This window comes from Choloepus didactylus, chromosome 1 (assembly GCF_015220235.1).
Source record: "Choloepus didactylus isolate mChoDid1 chromosome 1, mChoDid1.pri, whole genome shotgun sequence".
NCBI classification, from domain to species: Eukaryota; Metazoa; Chordata; class Mammalia; order Pilosa; family Megalonychidae; genus Choloepus; species Choloepus didactylus.
The window spans coordinates 179,170,315-179,187,997 of record NC_051307.1 but is presented as its reverse complement, the minus strand read 5'-3'; the positions used below and the strand labels follow the sequence as shown (position 1 = coordinate 179,187,997).

Below are 17,683 nucleotides of genomic sequence, written 5' to 3'. Positions count from 1 at the left end.
GGCTTAAGATATACAGGGTTATATTTGGAATGATGGAAATGTTTTGGTAATGGATGGTGGTGATGATAGCATAACATTGAGAATGCAATTAACAGCACTGAAATACATACCTAAATATGATTAAAAGGGGAAATGCTAGATTGTATATATGATAATAACAGAATAAAAAATTTAAAAAAATAAATGGAGCTGCACAACACAGTCAGCTCTCAGTTAAACTATGGACTTTAGTTAATAGTACAGATATAAAGATGTGCTACCATCAGTTGTAACAAATGTTCCACACCAATGCAATGTGTTAATGGGGTAATATATGGGAATCCTGTATTTTACTCATGATTGTTCTTTAAACCCACAACTTCTCTAACAAAGAAATAATTTTTAAAAAGGCTGCTGTGGAGGGTACCTGCACTTGACTCGAGTTCCATGAGGGTAGTGTTAGACATTATTAAAGGTCAGCTTCCCTTCTTCCAAAGCTGTGCCAGAGGAAAGGTAGTGTTTTTGAGAGGTCCCTTTGATGATGAAATTCCCTGTGGAGTTAGAGTGCTGATATAAAATTAAAAGCACAGTTATAGTGATGATGTACAATAACATTTGATTGTTTTCGTTCCAGCCTGCTGTGCTGCTCTCACTGAACTGGTGCTCAACGACACCAATGCCCACCAAGTGGTTCAGGTGAGAATGCTCTTCAAGCTGGGTCCCCACTACCATGTCACTGTTAACCTTCCTTATGGTACAGGCTGTATCCTGGAACTAAGTGTTTTGGGCATCCCATCATGTGATTTTGAAATATTTTCATGTCATTTATTTTATAGAATTTTATTTTACTTTATTCTCAGTCCTCATTTAAAGCAGCATAAAAAGAATCAACAAGTTGTTAATTGAGGTTGACCCTTGAATATTCAGTCACAAAACAAAATTTTATTACACAAAGCAAAATTCATTAATCAATCTTAATCTACTACATATACAGTTATGTATATATATCTGTCTGTCTGTCTCTTTCTCCCCTTCTCTCTCTATATATGTATACACACACATACACACATAAGCCTTGTATGGGTTTCTGTTACAAAAGTTACCACCTACTCATTGCATTTTACAGAGGATACCCTTTTCTTTTTTTTTTGGTCAATACAATATATCCAACTTCAATTTCGAAATACATAGATACGTCAAAGTTAGTAATGGATGAGATCAGTAACCATTAGAGCCCCTAGTGGAAGCTCAGCAAATCAGAAGTTAGTTGGTGGATCAGGATTTGGAATTGGCCAGATTGAGGTTCCATTCCTTGCATTGCTACTTGCTAGCTTGGCCCCTGAATAAATAACCTTTAAGTTTTGGTTTTCTCCTCTATAATACAGGGAAGTTCTACACTAATTCACAGAATAGCTATAAGGATTAAATGCAATAAGGTATTTAATTAAAACTTTTTACAGTTTTAACAAAGAAGATTAAAGCTCTTCATAGTTAAAACATAAATGCCTGCACATGGTAGATTTCAGTAAATTATACGTTTACTAGGTAATAGAAAAGTAGCCATGTTTCAGTTTCCTAGCTACTAAAACAAATACCATACAATGGGTTGGCGTAACAACAGGAATTTGTTGCTTCATGTTTTCAGAGGCTAGAAAGCTTGCTTCCTCCCAGGGTTGATATCTTCTGCTGACTGGCAATCCTTGTGGTTCCTTGGCTTTTCTGTCACGTGGCAGTACACCTGGCAGCATTTTTTCCTTTCTCTTCCGGTCTCTGTTGACCAACTTCTGGCTGCTCCCTGTGGCTTCTACTTCCTTGTCCAATTTCCTTTGCTTATAAGGACTTCAGCCTTATTGGATTCAGGCCCAATCTCATTCAGTTTGGGCACACCATAACAAATAACATCTTCAGAATTCCTATTTACAAATGGGTTCACACCCAAAGAACCAAGGGTTGGACCTGAACATGCCATTTGTGGGGGACATGATTCAGTCTCTAACAGTCCACCCTCTGGACCCCCCAAAACATGAAAACATGTTCTTCCTATATAAAAAATACATTCATTTTACAACAACACCCCAAAAGCCTAAAATCGTTTCAGTTATAATGTTAAGAACAAAGTCTCATCAAAATCCACCATGGGCATGGTCCATCCTGGGACATCTGTCTGATGGACCTGTGAAAGCTAGAAAACAAGTTATCTGCTTCCAATATACAATGGTGGGACAGGCATAGGATTTCTTTCATTCCAGAAGGGAGGAATTGAAAGGAAACAGGGGTCATGTGTGCCAAAGAAGTCTGAAACCCAGCAGGGCAAACTCCATTAGATTTCAAGTTGTGAGAGTCATCTCTAGAATGATGCCTTATTCTCTGGGCCTGGGGTTGGTATCTCCTAGCTGGCTGGCAATCTTTGGGGTTCCTTCACTTTTCTTTCACATGGCAGCGTACCTGGCAGCAGTGTCATCTTTCTCTTCCAGGGTCCATTGGCTTCCAGATTCTTGCTTCTCCCTCTGTATTCAATTTCTTTTGCTTATAAGGACTTCAGCCATATTGGATTAATGCCTGCCCTCATTCAGTTTGGGCAGCTTAACCAACAACATCTTCAAAGGTCCTGTTTACAAATGGGTTCACACCCACAGGACCAGGGGTTGAGACCTGAACACGCCTTTTGTGGGAGACACAATTCAATCCCCAACAAGTAGTAAATTGACATTAAAATTTTTTGTTCATTCCTGCATGTATTTCTTGTTTGAAAGTAAATCTGGAAGGATGTTAACTGTGTTTTCATGGATAACTCTCTTTTTCTTTTTAATCTATTATTTCCTTTACTTTTTTCATTTCTTTTCATTTTTTTGATCTGTATGTACTCTTTACCGCTTATAAAGGGAGAAATTATATTCCACAGTTAGGCATTTAAAATACAAAGAATAAAGATATTTATTTGGAGTCCTTCACTCTGTCCTTTTTGTCTCCCAACCAAAGAGTATTTGTTTAAGTCACTTTAAACTTTCATACCTTATTATTTGAATTTTGACTCTTTAAAGAAAGTTGAAACTTTAAGTTTGTGATTGTTCTAGTTTGCTAATGCTGCCGGAATTAAAAACACCAGAGATGGATTGGCTTTTATAAAAGGGGGTCTATTTGGTTACACAGTTACAGTCTTAAGGCCATAAAATGTCCACATCAGCAATTGGGTACCTTCACTGGAGGATGGCCAATGGTGTCTGGGAAACCTCTGTTAGCTGGGAAGGCACATGGCTGGCATCTGCTCCAAAGTTCTGGTTTCAAAATGGCTTTCTCCCAGGATGTTCCTCTCTAGGCTGCAGTTCCTCAAAAATGTCACTCTTAGTTGCACTTGGGATATTTGTCCTCTCTCAGCTTCTCCAGAGCAAGAGTCTGCTTTCAACAGCCGTCTTCAAACTGTCTCTCATCTGCAGCTCCTGTGCTTTCTTCAACTGTCCCTCTTGGCTGTAGCTCCTCTGCAAAACATCACTCATAGCTGCACTGAGTTCCCTCTGTCAGCTCATTTATATGGCTCCACTGATCAAGGCCCACCCTGAATGGGTGTGGCCACGCCTCCATGGAAGTTATCTAATCAGAGTTATCACCTATAGTTGGGCAGCACGCATCTCCACAGAAACACTCAAAGAATTACAATCTAATCAACACACTGATACCTCTGCCCACACAAGATTACATCAAAGATAATGGCAATTTGTGGGGACATAATACATTCAGACTGGCACAGTGATTATAATCTTTGGTGTTTAAATGTATTAAGTTGACATTTTTGGTATTGTAATATTTACTATTTATGTTAACATTTCTTGTTTAATATTAATTTATGAGACTGTTTAGTTGTTTCTTTATGCTTTTATATCTCTATTTGTTGTCACTGGTAACCGATAACATGATTTATTTTTTTCTTCCAGGAAAATGGTGTATATACAATAGCAAAATTAATTTTACCAAACAAACAAAAGAATGCAGCAAAAACAAATCTGTTACAGGTAATAAAAATATTCATTGTTCTTCATCATCAAGTTGTTGAAATCTGGGGAAATTCTGATAATATGATCTAATATTTTTAGAATTTTCACTTTAGTGCTGGTCCCTGTATTGACTGTGAGGTAAAAATACCTGGTGAGGGAGGTGAGGCTGACACAGAAACACATTGATATAAAACTCTATAAAAGCCTTAACAGTGGTTTATTTGTGTGCAGAGGGTTTAGGTGATTTTATTTAGGTATTTCTTGTTTATAAGTAATTTCTGTTTTTAAACATATGTTTCTGTGTAATCAGAAAAAATTAGGAATATCATATGCCATCTTTAAGCATGAACCACAACCACTAAATTTTCACCATTAACAAGCAGGCCTGTTAAATGAATCTTAATGTATGAGAATGGGCTTGCCATGTGGATAAAGGAATGTGGATAGAACACCAGTGGAATCTGCTACATGGTGGAAGGGCATTCCCTGCAGAGGGAATAATATCTGCAAAGTATGAAAGCCCACAAACTTAGAACTGTTCAGAGAAGGTCTGGGTATGTGGTTGGGGGAGGGAGTGCTCCTGGAGATGAGAACTCGAAGGAAAGGTTGTGACACAACATGCAGGATCCTACATGCTTTTCTGAGGAGTGGACATCAGGGAGCCAGTGCATCCCCATGAGGCAGGAAGGACAAAAAAGGACCAAAAGCAAATTTAAAGTAAGCCTTTGCAATAGGGGCATCTCACCTTTCTGGGAAAGCTATTTAGAAAAGAGAATAAGAAAAACCCCTTGCCTCTGACCTGATTTAGGAGCTATCACTTAGAGTAGTGATCAAACCTTGTGAAAACTTTTGGTGGCATGCGTGTGCTGGCAGGCAGAGGTTTTTTTGGAGAGCTACAAAGTCGAACACCCAGGTGTGGGTCTTGGTTTCTTTAGTGCATAGCACTTTGCTGGAAAACGGATGGAAGTCAAATCCAGCCTACAGATACATTTTGTTAAGCTAGTAGAATGTTTTATAAATTCAAATTGGAATGGATTTTGAAGCGCATGCACTCTTTCCCTTTCTCACATTCTCTCACCAGACTCCTTCGCATCATTTTGTTTTCTGTCTGGCCTTTCTTGGCAATTTTATTTGTGATCCTTGTATATTCAGATCACTAATTTTATGAAATGATCCCAGATTCAAATTCAGCAAACCCCAGTCACTCTACTGGTGGCCCTTTGTACAAGTACAACTGCAGGCTGGTGGCTCTCTTTTTAACTTGGCACTGCAAAATGTCAGATGTTTATTTTTCTTAAAGTATCACAGGACTCTTTCTGAATGTTCTAGGGAATTATTGTAGATTGTTTTATTTGGAGAATGCTTACTACTCTTTACTCAAGAGACCAATTTGTCAAGTTTGAGTCCAGTGTGCCTGTGGCTATTTTTAAATGTCATAATTTTTAGTGTTTATTTTCTCACAGAAGCCATATAAATATTGAGGCATGCAGAGCAGGCTAGAAACAAAATAAATGTTGAGCTTCTGAAAATCTTTGGGCGTTCAGTTTTCTCCTTGTGAGAATTTTATTTCTTGTCTTTGTTCTCATTTTGTGCTTTCTAGAAAGGAATTAATGTAGGTACTGAGTGAAATAAGGCCAAGGTCCCTAGTGTTCTACAACATAAACACCTTTTAAATATAAGAACTACCGCAGGTGTTGATGTTTTTGTTCTCAGTTATAATCTTTAGTGCCAACATATTCCAGCCACTTGCAGTAAAGCCACTTAATATTTATTTCATGATAATTGTCCTGAGATTTTTTTTTAATTTGCTGAGCTCTACCATTTAAGAATCATATGTCTTTTTTATTTTCTAGTGTTACGCTTTCAGAGCCTTGAGGTTTCTCTTCAGTATGGAAAGAAACAGACCACTCTTTAAAAGGTACAGACTTAGAGAAATTTAAGTGACAGGCGACCATTAGATTCAACTGTATTGCCATGCCTGATTTAGATGCAAACTGTGAAAGAAGAATGTATCAGTGTGCAAAATGCAAAATATGTGCCTTCAGATTTCTAAGAATTCACAGATAAGAGCTAACTTAGTGATATCTTACAACTGAAAATGGTGATGAAAGAGCAGAAATTACTGTCACTATAACGTCTCTTAGTTACATGTGACTGGTATGAGTTTCAGTTTTTTTTTTTAAACATTAGCATTTTAAAAGGATGACATCAAAATATGTGCCTGTTTTTGTCCGTTCAGAAAATCCAAAGTTGGTCTAATTATTTCCCCTTAATCAATAGAAAAAAAAAAGAATATTTTTCTTGGATATCTTTTGATAGGTTAGGAGCTCATTTGAAGGGGACAAGGTTGGATGTTTGTGAGTCAGGAGGCAATGTGGTGGGTATGATAGAAAAAAATCACCATTTGGGAGGCAAACACTAGTTATCTACATGTCTTGTCTGCATGCTATTTAATTGGGTAGGCTAGCCAAAATCACAGGCCCAATTTCTTACTAGAATTTTGTTGATAAGGCAGAATAGAAATAAAGCCTTTAGTTAATATAGCATCTTTTGTTCTGAAAGCATGGAACATTTTATGTTATTAATTCGTTTCCATGCAATGCTTGAATTAGAAGAAAAATGAAATAAAATTATTCATTATAACCTTTCATTTCAGGCCCTAAACCATCCATTTTAGTGAACTTGAAACATTTTAGTAAGTTCTTGAAACCAGTGCCTTGGAAACGAAGCATGAGTTTTTCTTATCCCTCCAAAATGTCACTAGCGTGTTTTTGTTAGATAAGATGGTATTATTTCCCTTACTTTGTTGATAACCTAAGGAAGTTATGTTTACTTCACAGAATTAATCTGTCAGTGATCTAGATCCAAAGAGAGAGTAATGACCAACAGTTTCCAACTCCTACGTTTAATGTATGGTGTATGTGTTTTTCTCTATAGACTTTTCCCCACCGACCTGTTTGAGATCTTCATTGATATAGGACATTATGTTCGGGATATCAGTGCTTACGAAGACCTGGTGTCAAAGCTGAATTTATTAGTGGTAAGGCCTGAGTTTTAAGTATTTTTGGCGGGTTGACATGGTCAGGATGGGATTTATGTGGCAACCCATTTTCTTGGTATGTTTTGATTAGGAGGACGAACTAAAACAAATTGCTGAAAATATTGAAAGCATTAATCAGAATAAAGCTCCTTCAAAATATATAGGCAACTATGCGATTTTGGACCATCTTGGAAGTGGAGCTTTTGGCTGTGTGTACAAGGTGAGTCTACTCTTTAGGAGACGCCATTTCTGGTATTCCCAAACAAACCGGATATTGCCCTGGAATGTGTACACATTCCAATTCGACACTCAAGTGAATTAGAGCCCTAGTCATCGAAAATAGTGAACAAATAGATATAAAAATTAGAATGATTATTTTGCCCATCAGCTTGCTATATTGATATTTGTCTTAGCTCTCAGTTCTAGAAATTGGCCACTGACCTTTTGAAGATAAGTTAGTTTCTTTACTGACCTTGTGAAGATTAGTTTCATTAGTTTCTCACTAAAAAGTAGGAAGAATGGCTTGTCCCAATGCATGATTCATTCTCTAATTTACACCAGTGTTTACGGAAAATCCTGCTAAATATTGCAGACTGACCCGGGAGACTCCAACTTTTTAAGCTAAGCTTAGTATAAATATAGCTAGAATTTTAAATTCTGTGACTTATTTAGATGAGTTGATTAATTATGTGACATTAATCCATCTCTTTCTTTCCCTTTCTACCCTTGCTCTATTCTTTTTTTTCTTCCCTGTCTTCCTTATCCTAGGTTAGGAAGCGTAGTGGCCAAAACCTTTTAGCAATGAAAGAAGTCAATCTACATAATCCAGCATTTGGGAAGGATAAAAAAGATCGAGACAGCAGTGTAAAGAATATTGTTTCTGAATTAACGATAATTAAAGAGCAGGTAAATGTTTTTATTATTTATAGAAGTTATTTTCTCAAATAAATGTCATCAAAAGAAAGTAGAGTTCTCTGTGCTCTTCTTGTCCATGCTATTTATAATTATTGGTTTCTTTTTTCATTTTTATTTTTTTATTGAAATTCTTCACAAACCATACAATTATCCAAAGATCCAAAGTGTACAATCAATTGCCCACTGTACTATCATACAGATGTGCATCCATAACCACAATTAACATTTTTTCAATTTTTAGAACATTTTCATTACTCCAGAAAAGAAATAAAGACCCAAAAAGACCAAAAAAGGAACCTCAAATCCTCCCAAACCTCTAACCATCTCCCCCCCTCCATTACTGAGTCATAGTATTGGTTATAGTACATATGTTACTGTTGATGAAAGAATGTTCAAATACTAACTGTTATATATAGTTTGCAATAGGTATGTATTTTTTCCTATATGCCCCTGTATTATTAACTTCTAGTTATAGTATCATATGTTTGCTCTAGTTCATGAGAGAGATTTCTAATATTTGTATAGTTAATCATGGACATTGTCTACCTCAAGATTCACTGTTTTATACATTCCCATCTTTTAGCCTCCACTTTTCTTCTGGTGACATATGTGACTCTGAGCTTCCTCTTTCCACAACACTCACCACCATTCAGCACTGTTAGTCCTTCTCACAATGTGCTACCATCACTTCTGTCCACTTCCAAACATTTAAGTTCACCTTAGTTGAACGTTTCTGCTTTTAATAAGCAACCGCTCCCCATTCTTTAGCCCTGTTCTATATCCTAGTAACTTACATTTCATGTCTATGAGTTTACATATTATAACTAGTTCATATCAGTGAGACCCTGCAATATTTGTCCTTATGTGTCTGTCTTATTTCACTCAATATAGTGCTCTCAGGGTTTCTTCATCAACCCCCCCTTTTTTTAGACGGTTTTGTTCACATACCATACATTCTGTTCTAAGTAAACAATTGATAGTTCCCTGTATAGTCATGTATTTATGTATTCACCACCATCACCACTATCTATATAAGGACATCTCCATTTCTCCCACAAAGAAGGAGGAAGAGTCAAAGAAGGTAGAGAGACAAGAGAAAAGAAACAAACAAAACATGACAGCTAGGAAGTGACAAAAGATAGCATTAAACCAAAGTAGAGTAGAGAGTCAGACAACATCACCAATGCCAACAGTCCCATACCCCTCCCCTATGTCCCCGCCCCCCCCACATGCACTTAGCTTTGGTATATTGCCTTTGTTACATTAAAGGAAGGATAATACAATGTTTATGTTAATTATGGTCTCTAGTTTACATTGATTGTATTTTTCCCCCAATCCCACCCTATTTTTAACACCTTGCAATGTTGACATTCATTTGTTCTCCCTCATGTAAAAACATATTTGTACCTTTTATCACAATCGTTGAGCACCCTAGGTTTCACTGAATTATACATTCCCAGTCTTTCCTCTTTCCTTCTGGTGTCCCACATACTCCTAACCTTCCTCTTTCAACTATACTTACTGTCATCTTTGTTCAGTGTACTTACATTGCTGTGCTACTATCTCCCAAAATTGTGTTCCAAACCTCTCACTCCTGTTTTTTCCTTTCTGTCTGCAGTGCTCCCTTTAATGTTTCCTGTAGAGCAGGTATTTTGTTCACAAACTCTGTCATTGTGTGTTTGTCAGAGAATATTTTAAGCTCTCCCACATATTTGAAGGACAGTTTTGCCAGATATAGGATTCTTCATTGGTGGTTTTTCTCTTTCAGTATCTTAAATATGTCACCCCACTTCCTTCTGCCTCCATGATTTCTATTGAGAAATCTGCACATAGTCTTACCAAGCTTCCTTTGTATGTGATGGATTGCTTTTCTCTTGCTGCTTTCAGGATTCTCTCTTTATCTTTGATGTTTGATAGTCTGATTATTAAGTGTCTTGGTGTAGGCCTATTCAGATCTATTCTGTTTGGGGTATGCTGTGCTTGTTGGATCCATAATTTTATGTCTTTCATAAGAGATGGGAAATTTTCACTGATTATTTCCTCTATTATTGTTTCTACCCCTTTTCCCTTCTCTTCTCCTTCTGGGACACCAATGACATATACATTGCTGCATTTCATGTTGTGATTCAATTCTCAGAGATGTTGCTCATATTTTTCCATTCTTTTCTCTATCTGTTATTTTGTATGGAGGCTTTCAGGTATCTTGCTCTCCAGTTCCTGAGTGTTTTCTTCTGCCTCTTGAGATCTGCTGTTGTATGTCTCCATTGTGTCTTTCATCACTTGTGTTGCACCTTTCATTTCCATAGATTCTGCCAGTTGTTTTTCTAACTTTCAATTTCTACCTTATGTATGCCCAGTGTTTTTGTTATACACTTTGTCTCTTTTGCCATATCTTCCCTAAGCTTTTTGAATTGATTTAATATTAGTTGTTTCAATTCCTGTATCTCAGTTGAAGTGTAAGTTTGTTCCTTAGTGTAGGTGGTAGTTTTCTGTTGTCTAGGCAGCTGGTTTCCTTGGTTACCCCAACCAGGTTTTCCCAGACCAGAACGGGCTCAGATATCAGAAGAGGGCAACTTTCAGTATCAGGTCTCCCTGAGGGTTTGTCTTAGAAGATTGATACTCCCTTTGAGGCCTCAAGCCACTGTACTTTTCTGCCCAGCAGGTGGCACCTGTCAGCCTGTCACTCCAGATTGATGTAAGGAGGCGTGGCCCATGGCTGTTTTCCCCTAGGCTCTGGGGTCTGGTTCTGAATGGAAGGCAGGTAGTAGAGTTGGCCCCACCTTTTTCCTCTTAGGGAAGATACACCCTCTGGGGAGATATCATTTGCATTAGAATAGCCTCTCTGACCCTGCTATCTCTACCCTTGCCTGGGTCAGAGAGCTGCAAATTGAAAATGGCTGAGGCTTTCTCCACTGAACTGGAAAAGGGACAGAAAGCCCCACCCACAGCCACCCTCAATTTCACCCTTTGGCCAGAGATAGCACCTGGATCTCTGGGCTTCCCCTCCCTCCCAGAGAGGTCCTCTGGCTTTCCAAGGTCAGTCATCACCAAAAGCCTCTGTCTGCTTGTTAGGATTTCATAGCTTGTATTGAGCAGTCAACATTTGCTAATTAAAACCTCAGTTGGACCTGGGCTGAGGTATATTCGCTTGTTCAGAGAGTGCTGCTCTCTAGCACAGTGAGGCTTTGCAGTTTGGGTTGCTGTGGGGGAGGGGCTCTCAGCTCAGTTTCGCAGTTTTTACTTAAAGGTTTTATGCTGTGATCTTGGGCATTCCTTCCAATTCAGGTTGGTATAGGATGTGTGGACAGTCACATTTATCCCCCAGCAGTTATTCCAGATTATTTACTAGTTGTTCCTGGGGGACTAACTAGCTTCCACTCCTTTCTATGCCGCCATCTTCTTCTGACTTCTCTACTGGTTTCTTTTTTTTTTTTTTTTTTTTTTTTTTTTGAGCCCTGCTCTCCTCATCTTTATTTTTTTTTTTTTTTTTAAATCATCATTTTATTGAGATATATTCACATACCACGCAGTCATACAAAACAAATTGTACTTTCGATTGTTTACAGTACCATTACATAGTTGTACATTCATCACCTAAATCAATCCCTGACACCTTCATTAGCACACACACAAAAATAACAAGAATAATAATTAGAGTGAAAAAGAGCAATTGAAGTAAAAAAGAACACTGGGTACCTTTGTCTGTCTGTTTCCCTCCCCTACTTTTCTACACATCCATCCATAAACTAGACAAAGTGGTGTTTGGTCCTTATGGCTTTCCCAATCCCATTGTCACCCCTCATAAGCTACATTTTTATACAACTGTCTTCGAGATTCATGGGTTCTGGGTTGTAGTTTGATAGTTTCAGGTATCCACCACCAGCTACCCCAATTCTTTAGAACCTAAACAGGGTTGTCTAAAGTGTGCATAAGAGTGCCCACCAGAGTGACCTCTCGGCTCCTTTTGGAATCTCTCTGCCACTGAAGCTTATTTCATTTCCTTTCACATCCCCCTTTTGGTCAAGAAGATGTTCTCCGTCCCACGGTGCCAGGTCTACATTCCTCCCTGGGAGTCATATTCCACGTTGCCAGGGAGATTCACTTCCCTGGGTGTCTGATCCCACGTAGGGGGGAGGGCAGTGATTTCACCTTTCAAGTTGGCTTAGCCAGAGAGAGAGGGCCACATCTGAGCAACAAAGAGGCATTCAGGAGGAGACTCTTAGGCACAAATACAGGGAGGCCTAGCCTCTCCTTTGCAGCAACCGTCTTCCCAAGGGTAAAACTTATGGTAGAGGGCTCAACCCATCAAACCACCAGTCCCCTATGTCTGTGGTCATGTTAGCAACCATGGAGGTGGGGTAGGCGAATACCCCTGCATTCTCCACAGGCTCCTCAAGGGGGCACTACATCTTTTTTTTTTTTTTTTTTTCCCCTTGTTTGTCTTTTTTCTTTTCTTTTTTTTTTTTTTTTTTAACTTTCCCTTCTTTTTTCAAATCACCTGTATGAAAAAAAAAGTTAAAAAGAAAACAAACATACAATAAAAGAGCATTTCAAAGAGACCATAGCAAGGGAGTAAGAAAAAGACAACTAACCTAAGATAACTGCTTAACTTCCAACATGTTCCTACTTTACCCCAAGAAAGTTACATAATATAGCAACATTTCAGTGAACTTGTTCCTACTACAACCATCAGAAATTAACAGACCATAGTCATTTCTGGGCATCCCCAGAACGTTAAATAGCTTATCTGTTCTTCCTGGATTATTGTTCCCCCTTCCTTAATTGCTCTCTACTGCTAGTTCCCCTACATTCTACATTATAAACCATTTGTTTTACATTTTTCAAAGTTCACATTAGTGGTAGCATATAATATTTCTCTTTTTGTGCCTGGCTTATTTCGCTCAGCATTATGTCTTCAAGGTTCATCCATGTTGTCATATGTTTCACCAGATCGTTCCTTCTTACTGCCGCGTAGTATTCCATCGTGTGTATATACCACATTTTATTTATCCACTCATCTGTTGAAGGACATTTGGGTTGTTTCCATCTCTTGGCAATTGTGAATAATGCTGCTATGAACATTGGCGTGCAGATATCTGTTCGTGTCACTGCTTTCCGATCTTCCGGGTATATACCGAGGAGTGCAATCGCTGGATCGAATGGTAGCTCTATATCTAGTTTTCTAAGGAACTGCCAGACTGACTTCCAGAGTGGCTGAACCATTATACAGTCCCACCAACAATGAATAAGAGTTCCAATTTCTCCACATCCCCTCCAGCATTTGTAGTTTCCTGTTTGTTTAATGGCAGCCATTCTAACCGGTGTTAGATGGTATCTCATTGTGGTCTTAATTTGCATCTCTCTAATAGCTAGTGAAGCTGAACATTTTTTCATGTGTTTCTTGGTCATTTGTATTTCCTCTTCAGAGAACTGTCTTTTCATATCTTTTGCCCATTTTATAATTGGGCTGTCTGTACTATTGTCATTGAGTTGTAGGATTTCTTTGTATATGCAAGATATCAGTCTTTTGTCAGATACATGGTTTCCAAAAATTTTTTCCCATTGAGTTGGCTGCCTCTTTACCTTTTTGAGAAATTCCTTTGAGGTGCAGAAACTTCTAAGCTTGAGGAGTTCCCATTTATCTATTTTCTCTTTTGTTGCTTGTGCTTTGGGTGTAAAGTCTAGGAAGTGGCCTCCTAATACAAGGTCTTGAAGATGTTTTCCTACATTATCTTCTAGGAGTTTTATGGTACTTTCTTTTATATTGAGATCTTTGGTCCATTTTGAGTTAATTTTTGTGTAGGGGGTGAGGTAGGGGTCCTCTTTCATTCTTTTGGATATGGATATCCAACTCTCCCAGCCCCATTTGTTGAAAAGACCATTATGGCTCAGTTCGGTGACTTTGGGGGCCTTATCAAAGATCAGTCGGCCATAGATCTGAGGGTCTATCTCTGAATTCTCAATTCGATTCCATTGATCTATATGTCTATCTTTGTGCCAGTACCATGCTGTCTTGGCAACTGTGGCTTTATAATAAGCTTCAAAGTCAGGGAGTGTAAGTCCTCCCACTTCGTTTTTCTTTTTAGAGTGTCTTTAGCAATTCGAGGCATCTTCCCTTTCCAAATAAATTTGATAACTAGCTTTTCCAAGTCTGCAAAGTAGGTTGTTGGAATTTTGATTGGGATTGCATTGAATCTGTAGATGAGTTTGGGTAGAATTGACATCTTAATGACATTTAGCCTTCCTATCCATGAACATGGAATATTTTTCCATCTTTTAAGGTCCCCTTCTATTTCTTTTAGTAGAGTTATGTAGTTTTCTTTGTATAGGTCTTTTACATCTTTGGTTAAGTTGATTCCTAGGTACTTGATTTTTTTAGTTGCTATTGAAAATGGTATCTTTTTCTTGAGTGTCTCTTCAGTTTGTTCATTTCTAGCATATAGAAACATTACTGACTTATGTGCATTAATCTTGTATCCCGCTACTTTGCTAAATTTGTTTATTAGCTCTAGTAGGTGTATCGTTGATTTCTCAGGGTTTTCTAGATATAAGATCATATCATCTGCAAACAATGACAGTTTTACTTCTTCTTTTCCAATTTGGATGCCTTTTATTTCTTTGTCTTGCCGGATTGCCCTGGCTAGCACTTCCAGCACAATGTTGAATAACAGTGGTGACAGCGGGCATCCTTGTCTTGTTCCTGATCTTAGAGGGAAGGCTTTCAGTCTCTCACCATTGAGTACTATGCTGGCTGTGGGTTTTTCATATATGCTCTTTATCATGTTGAGGAAGTTTCCTTCAATTCCTACCTTTTGAAGTGTTTTTATCAAAAAGGGATGTTGGATTTTGTCAAATGCTTTTTCAGCATCTATTGAGATGATCAATTGATTTTTCCCTTTCGAGTTTTTAATGTGTTGTAATACATTGATTGTTTTTCTGATGTTGAACCATCCTTGCATGCCTGGAATGAACCCCACTTGGTCATGGTGTATGATTTTTTTAATGTGTCTTTGGATTCGATTTGCAAGTATTTTGTTGAGGATTTTTGCATCTATATTCATTAGGGAGATTGGCCGGTAGTTTTCCTTTTTTGTAGCGTCTTTGCCTGGTTTTGGTATTAGATTGATGTTAGCTTCATAAAATGAGTTAGGTAGTGTTCCATTTTTTTCAATGTTTTGAAAGAGTTTGAGTAAGATTGGTGTCAGTTCTTTCTGGAAAGTTTGGTAGAATTCCCCTGTGAAGCCATCTGGCCCTGGGCATTTATTTGTGGGAAGATTTTTGATGACTGATTGGATCTCTTTGCTTGTGATGGGTTGGTTGAGGTCTTCTATTTCTTCTCTGGTCAGTCTAGGTTGTTCATATGTTTCCAGGAAATTGTCCATTTCTTCTACATTATCCAGTTTGTTGCCATACAGTTGTTCATAATATCCTCTTATAATTTTTTAATTTCTTCAGGATCTGCAGTTATGTCACCTTTTTCATTCATTATTTTGTTTATATGGGTCTTCTCTCTTTTTGATTTTGTCAGTCTAGCTAGGGGCTTGTCAATCTTGTTGATCTTCTCAAAGAACCAACTTTTGGTGATATTTATCCTTTCTATTGTTTTTTTGTTCTCTATGTCATTTATTTCTGCTTTAATCCTTGTTATTTCTTTTCTTGTGCTTGGTTTAGGATTGGTTTGCTGTTCATTTTCTAGCTTCTTCAGTTGATCCATTAGTTCTTTGATTTTGGCTCTTTCTTCCTTTTTAATATATGCGTTTAGTGCTATAAATTTCCCCCTTAGCACTGCTTTTGCTGCATCCCATAGGTTTTGGTATGTTGTGTTCTCATTTTCATTCGTCTCTATATATTTAGCAATTTCTCTTGCTATTTCTTCTTTAACCCACTGATTGTTTAGGAGTGTGTTGTTTAACCTCCAGGTATTTGTGAATTTTCTAAGTCTCTGATGGTTATTGACTTCTAATTGTATTCCATTGTGGTCAGAGAATGTGCTTTGAATGATTTCAATCTTTTTAAATTTATTGAGGCTTGTTTTATGTCCCAGCATATGATCTATTCTGGAGAAAGTTCCGTGAGCACTAGAAAAGTATGTGTATCCTGGTGATTTGGGATGTAATGTCCTGTAGATGTCTGTTAAATCTAATTCATTTATCAGATTGTTTAGGTTTTCAATTTCCTTATTGGTCTTCTGTCTGGTTGATCTATCTATAGGAGAGAGTGATGTGTTGAAGTCTCCCACAATTATTGTGGAAACATCAATTGCTTCCTTTAGTTTTGCCAATGTTTCTCTCATGTATTTTGTGGCACCTTGATTGGGTGCATAGACATTTACGATTGTTATTTCTTCTTGCTGAATTGCCCCTTTTATTAGTATGTAGTGGCCTTCTTTGTCTCTCAAAACATCCCTGCATTTGAAGTCTATTTTATCTGAGATTAATATTGCTACACCTGCTTTCTTTTGGCTGTAGCTTGCATGAAATATTTTTTTCCATCCTTTCACTTTCAATTTCTTTGTGTCCCTGTGTCTAAGATGAGTCTCTTGTATGCAACATATTGATGGTTCATTTTTTTTGATCCATTCTGCGAATCTGTATCTTTTAATTGGGGAGTTTAATCCATTTACATTCAACGTTAAAACCGTGAAGGCATTTCTTGAATCGGCCATTTTATCCTTTGGATTATGTTTGCCATATTTTTCCCTCTCTCTATTAATATCCTTTATTGTACCCATACCGAATCTCTTTAGTACTGAACCTTTCTCCAAGTCTCTCTGTCCTGTCTTTGTTTCTCTGTCTGTAGGGCTCCCTTTAGTATCTCCAGTAGGGCAGGTCTCTTGTTAGCAAATTCTCTCAGCATTTCTTTGTCTGTGAAAAATTTAAGCTCTCCCTCAAATTTGAAGGAGAGCTTTGCTGGATAAAGTATTCTTGGCTGGAAATTCCTCTCTCTCAGAATTTTAAATATATCGTGCCATTGCCTTCTCGCCTCCATGGTGGCTGCTGAGTAGTCACTACTTAGTCTTATGCTGTTTCCTTTGTATGTGGTGAATTGCTTTTCTCTTGCTGCTTTCAGAACTTGCTCCTTCTCTTCTATGTTTGACAGTGTGATCAGTATATGTCTCGGAGTGGGTTTTTTTGGATTTATTCTATTTGGAGTTCGCTGAGCATTTATGATTTGTGTATTTATGTTGTTTAGAAGATTTGGGAAGTTTTCCCCAACAATTTCTTTGAATACTCTTCCTAGACCTTTACCCTTTTCTTCCCCTTCTGGGACACCAATGAGTCTTATATTCGGACGCTTCATATTATCTATCATATCCCTGAGGTCCATTTCGAGTTTTTCAATTTTTTTCCCCATTCTTTCTTTTATGCTTTCATTTTCCATTCTGTCATCTTCCAGGTCACTGATTCGTTGTTCAACTTCCTCTAGTCTTGTACTATGAGTGTCCAGAATCTTTTTAATTTGGTCAACAGTTTCTTTAATTTCCATAAGATCATCCATTTTTTTATTTAGTCTTGCAATGTCTTCTTTATGCTCTTCTAGGGTCTTCTTGATTTCCTTCATATCCCGTACTAGGGTCTCATTGTTCATCTTTAGTTCTTTGAGTAGCTGCTCTAGGTGTGTCTCTTCTGGTCTTTTGATTTGGGTGCTTGGGCTTGGGTTATCCATATCGTCTGGTTTTTTCATATGCTTTGTAATTTTCTGTTGTTTTTGGCCTCGTGGCATTTGCTGTCCTTGATAGGGTTCTTTTAGGGTTTGTAGA

The 17,683-nt window shown here is 37.8% G+C and overlaps 1 protein-coding gene across 11 annotated transcripts in view; it reads left to right on the top strand.

Moving 5' to 3' along the window:
• The window catches only part of NEK10 (NIMA related kinase 10), a 296,604-nt gene that overhangs the window by 101,753 nt on the left and 177,168 nt on the right, over positions 1-17,683 (top strand). For all 11 annotated transcript variants that reach the window (XR_005218355.1, XR_005218356.1, XM_037846062.1 and 8 more), the window contains 6 exons: positions 614-675; positions 3,909-3,986; positions 5,822-5,886; positions 6,906-7,008; positions 7,100-7,228; positions 7,777-7,914. Coding sequence is in view for 9 of the 11 variants with exons in the window: in XM_037846062.1 (XP_037701990.1) it covers positions 614-675; positions 3,909-3,986; positions 5,822-5,886; positions 6,906-7,008; positions 7,100-7,228; positions 7,777-7,914 (575 nt within the window). In the remaining 2 variants the exon portion in view is untranslated. The remainder of the gene's footprint in view (positions 1-613; positions 676-3,908; positions 3,987-5,821; positions 5,887-6,905; positions 7,009-7,099; positions 7,229-7,776; positions 7,915-17,683) is intronic.